General features: G+C 43.7%; 1 protein-coding gene across 1 annotated transcript; it reads left to right on the plus strand.

Annotated features, from left to right (window-relative positions):
* The first annotated feature begins 2,539 nt into the window (after positions 1–2,539).
* Positions 2,540–3,185, plus strand: LOC102764811 (40S ribosomal protein S7). Its single transcript, XM_006759507.2, has one exon. The coding sequence runs from the start codon at positions 2,566–2,568 to the stop codon at positions 3,148–3,150; it is 585 nt and encodes a 194-aa protein (XP_006759570.1). The 5' UTR covers positions 2,540–2,565; the 3' UTR covers positions 3,151–3,185.
* The last annotated feature ends 1,762 nt before the right edge of the window (positions 3,186–4,947 follow it).

Here is a 4,947-nt window from a genome sequence, read left to right on the forward strand (position 1 = left end):
GTTTCTCACATTGATGTTTCTCTCTCTCTTTCTTCCTCTCTCTGGAAAAAAAAAAGTTTAAAAAAGTATTAAAAAAAAGCATAGAACTCAGAAACAATCAGGTGGAAGAGATGCATAAGGCAAGGTATGGCGAAAGGGCACGGAGCTGCTATGCCCAGATCTCCAAATGCTCACCAACCCATAAACTCTCCTACTCCCATCCTTTTGGGTTTTTATGGAGACTTCATACGATTGATTAAATCATTGGCCCTTGTGGATTGATTCAACTTCCAGCTCCTCTTCCCTCCGCAGAGATGGAGTGGGGTTGGGTTGAAAGTTCAAGCCCTCTAATCATATTGTTGGGTTCTCCTGGCAACCAGCCCCCACCCTTAGGCAGGGTCAAAAAGTTACCTTATTAGCATAAAAAAGACACCTTTGTGCAAGGGTGTTTGGAGCCAGAAAGAGGACAAAGACCAAATATATATCTTATTGTATATTGCAAAATTATAACTTAACTTGTCAAAAGTGTCAAGGTCATGAAAGACAAGGAAAGACAGGACCTATCACAGATTGGAGGACACTATGCAAATAAGGCAACCATGGCAACAAAAGGCAATGAGGGTTACTAGAGTGAATCTTAGAATACAGAGAGTCCATTAGCTGGTGAAATCCTCATAACGTCTAGAGTTTAGGCAATAGTATTGTACCAATATTAATTCTTTCGTTTTGGCCATTGTATTATAGTTAACACTAGGGGGAGCTGAGTACAGTTTGGTATATGGAAACTGAGTATTATTGTGAATCTAAAATTATTTAAAAACAAAAAAAAATTACAAAACATAGATTCAGGAGCAGAACATTTCAGGAAAATGTGTTTGTGGGTGGGGAGGAATGGGGAGGTCACTGGAAGTGGCGATGATGGGGGCTGTTGAAGGGTTAGGAGAAAATCTGGCTAAGAGGTGTCGAAAGTGTACGACAGTGAGCAAGAAATGCAGGCAAGCCATCCAGGAGGCAGACAGATTCTGGATTCTGAGGACCGCACTGAAGATGGAGATTTGGGAGTCACTGGTCTCCGTGGAATAATTAAAACTAGGGGGGTGAGAGTGGGGAACAGAGAGGATGGATAGAGAGAGGAGCAGGAGGGGCCAGACTAAGCTCTAAGAAATAAAACTATTTCAATATGGGGTACATTTTGTGCTTTAGAAAATCAGAATCTAGATTCATATTTGCTTATATATGCATAGAGAATCCAAATGCTACAGATCAGTGCTTTCCCGCCCCCTCGACAGTGAGCGGTTGGTAAACATTTGCCAGGGCACTACTGTGCTTAACCTAATTCACTTAACTAGTCCCCTATTAGTAAACATTTGAATTGTTTCCAATATTTTTGTACCACAAAGCAGGGGCGGGGGGTGGGGGCAAGGTGAAGTGAATAACTTAATAACTTGCCATACCTCATGCTTGTGAATATGTCTGTAAGAAATTGTCTAGCACCATAATTCCTGGTTAAAAGCTAGGGGCACTGATAATTTTAACAAATATTTTGAAGTAGCTTTCCTAGAGGTGAGGCCCACTCATGTTCCCTCCAGCAGCAGATGCTGCCTGTTGATCCTCATCATCCCCAGCACAATGCCAGCAAACTCCTTTCTGTCACAGCCAATCTGACACATGAAGAATTGTACTTCTTTATAGTTTAAATTTGCATTTCTCTTCAGATGAATGAAATTGAGTGGATTTTCTTATAAGACACCTTAAATTTTCATTTTCTATGAACTATAACTTCATATTCTTTGCCCATTTTTTAACTGAATTGCTGTTTTTCATAATCATTTTAGGAGTTTTTTATATATGTGGAAAATTAACCCTTTGTTATATTACTAGCAATTATTATTATTATTATTTTTAGAAATAGACTCTCTTGGTTCTAACAGTCTTCTAAAAAATATTTTTTATTGATTTCAGAGAGGAAGGGTGAGGGAGAGAGAGAAAGAAACATCAATAATGAGAATCATTGATCGGCTGCCTCCTGCACGCCCCCTACTGGGGATGGAGCTCACAACCTGGGCATGTGCTCTTGACTAGAATCAAACCTGGAACCCTTCAGTCCACAGGCCAATGCTCTATCCACTGAGCCAAACTGGTTAGGGCACAATTATTTTTATTAGTATGTTAGTTGTTTTATTTTTATGGCATTATTTAATAACAATGATTTTATATTCATGGCATCATACATAGAAAGGTCACCCCAAAGCTAGCTTAATTTTTAAAAATACTGTTCCAGCCCAGCAGGCTTGGCTCAGTGGATAGGGCCCTGGGTTCAATTCTGGTCAAGGGCACATACCTCAGTCGCAGTCTCGATCCCCGGCCCTAGTCGGGGCCCATGTGGGAGGTAACCAATCGAGACAGAGAAACATCAATGTGTCTCTCTCACATCAATATTTCTCTCTATCTCTCCCCCTCCCTCCCTTCCACTTTCTCTAAAAATCAATGAAAAAAATATCCTCTGGTGAGGATTAACACAAAAAAAGAGATTATTTTAAAAAATACTCTTCCAGCTCTTCTCAGGCTGGCGCTCACCCAAGAGCCATGTTCAGTTCCAGCGCCAAGATCGTGAAGCCCAATGGCGAGAAGCCAGACGAGTTCGAGTCCGGCATCTCCCAGGCCTTGCTGGAGCTGGAGATGAACTCGGACCTCAAGGCCCAGCTGCGGGAGCTGAACATCACCGCGGCCAAGGAAATTGAAGTTGGTGGCGGTCGGAAAGCTATTATCATCTTCGTCCCAGTTCCTCAACTCAAGTCTTTCCAGAAAATCCAGGTCCGGCTGGTACGCGAGCTGGAGAAGAAGTTCAGTGGGAAGCACGTGGTCTTCATCGCTCAGAGGAGGATTCTGCCCAAGCCAACCCGGAAAAGCCGAACAAAGAATAAGCAGAAGCGTCCCAGGAGCCGCACGCTGACCGCTGTGCACGACGCCATCCTGGAGGACCTGGGCTTCCCGAGCGAGATCGTGAGCAAGAGGATCCGCGTGAAGCTGGACGGCTGCCGGCTCATCAAGGTGCATCTGGACAAAGCGCCGCAGAACAACGTCGAGCACAAGGTTGAAACTTTTTCCGGTGTCTATAAGAAGCTCACGGGCAAGGACGTTAATTTTGAATTCCCAGAGTTCCAGCTGTAAAGAAAAATGACTAAATAAAATACATTCTTAGTGTTGTCTAGAAAAAATAAAAATAAAAAATACTCTTCCATATTTACTGAGAGTATTTTATGGTTTTTGTGCATTATGGTTACATGTTTGCACCATTTGGAATGGATCCTGATTTGAAGTTTTGGCTCTGTGGGGAAAGTGAAAATTTCCTCCTCTATTACTTTAGTTCTTCCATCCTCAACAGGAGACAGATTGACAAGAGAAAATAAAACTTAATTTCCTGTGCACAGGAGCTCCACATACATGAGAAAGTTAGAGACCCCACATACATGACAAGTTCAAAGACAAAAAAGGAAAACAGGGTATAAATGACATTCTGAGTTAGGGATGAGGTAAGGCCCCTGGGCCTCCAGACGTGGAAGAAGGTCTCAGCAGGACGATAAGAAGAGCAGAGGGTCAGTAATTAGGTTTGCCCTGCCCTCTAGGTGGGTCATAAAAAGTTATTTCTGGTAATAATTCTTTTTACGGGCAAGGTCCCTGATTAGATTCTTTTGGATAGTTGAGAGGACAGGAGGCAGAAGTTTCTCTTGAGCCTGCAGGCTCTTGGTTGTCTTTAGCTCAAAATAATCCATATACCACAGCCATACATCTTGGGGCAACTCTTTCTGAAGCCCTGCAGCTCTATATGCTTTATCTTCCTCTGTAACACAGTGTCTGACACTCAATAACTATTTGTTAAACGGATGGAAAAAATTAGCACACATGCCTCCTAACACATGCCTCTGAAACCATTATTTCCTACTCGAGTCCCGGTGCACGAATTCGTGTCCCGGGGTCCCACAGCATGGCCTGCAGGATTGGGCTGAAACTGGCTCTCCAACACCCCCCAAGGGGTCTCGGATTGTGAGAGGGCACACAGGCCAGGCCGAGGGACCCCACTGGTGCACGATCGGGGGTGGGGAGGGAAGCAGGAGATTGGCCAGCTGGGGAGGGACCACAGGAGGGCTCCAGGGTGTGTCTGGCCCATCTTGCTCAGTCCGAAACCCAGCAGCAAGCTAACTTACCGGTCGGAGCATGTCATAGCGAGTGGTTGAGTGGCCTTAGCATATCATTAGCATATTATGCTTTGATTGGTTGAATGGCTGATCAGTCGACCAGGCGCTTAGCATATTAGGCTTTTATTATATAGGATTGCCCGTGTGAGCGACCTTCGTGTGGAATGCCTCCCATTTTCCTTATTTCTCCTAGGAGAGCTGAGAGCATTTCCCACAGAGCAATGTTCACTGACTTCTCCGAGGATGGGGGAACTACCAGCAGCTCTCTTTAGGTGAGGGCCTTTGGCAGGGACCACCATGGCTCTGATTGCATCTGTCTGAAATACTGGTCTCTGTGTGGTGGTTACCTAACTCATCTTGCTGAATGCTTTTCATAATGTGGGGTGGTACCTTGGTGGCAACTACTGTATGCCTAGCTCCAGAGCAGAGAAAACAAGTTTTCTACATCTGGCGCTGAAAACCATTGCAGAGGTTAACACAAAAGTCCTGGAAAAATACTCTTTCCTTGAGTATTTGAGAAGCAAACAAACCAGGTCTGTTTTCTTGGCGTGCAGTGCTTGGTTCTGGTTTACAGAATATAAATTAAAAATGTAATGTGTAAATCCTCAACAAAATCTTAGCAAATCGGATCCAGCAGTACATCAGAAAGATCATACACCATGACCAAGTAGGATTTATCCCAGGGATGCAAGGATGGTACAATATCCGCAAATCAATAAACGTGATACATCACATAAACAAATTGAAAGAAAAAAACCACATGGTCATATCA

The sequence above is a fragment of the Myotis davidii genome, unplaced genomic scaffold, assembly GCF_000327345.1.
Source record: "Myotis davidii unplaced genomic scaffold, ASM32734v1 scaffold3056, whole genome shotgun sequence".
Lineage (NCBI taxonomy): Eukaryota > Metazoa > Chordata > Mammalia > Chiroptera > Vespertilionidae > Myotis > Myotis davidii.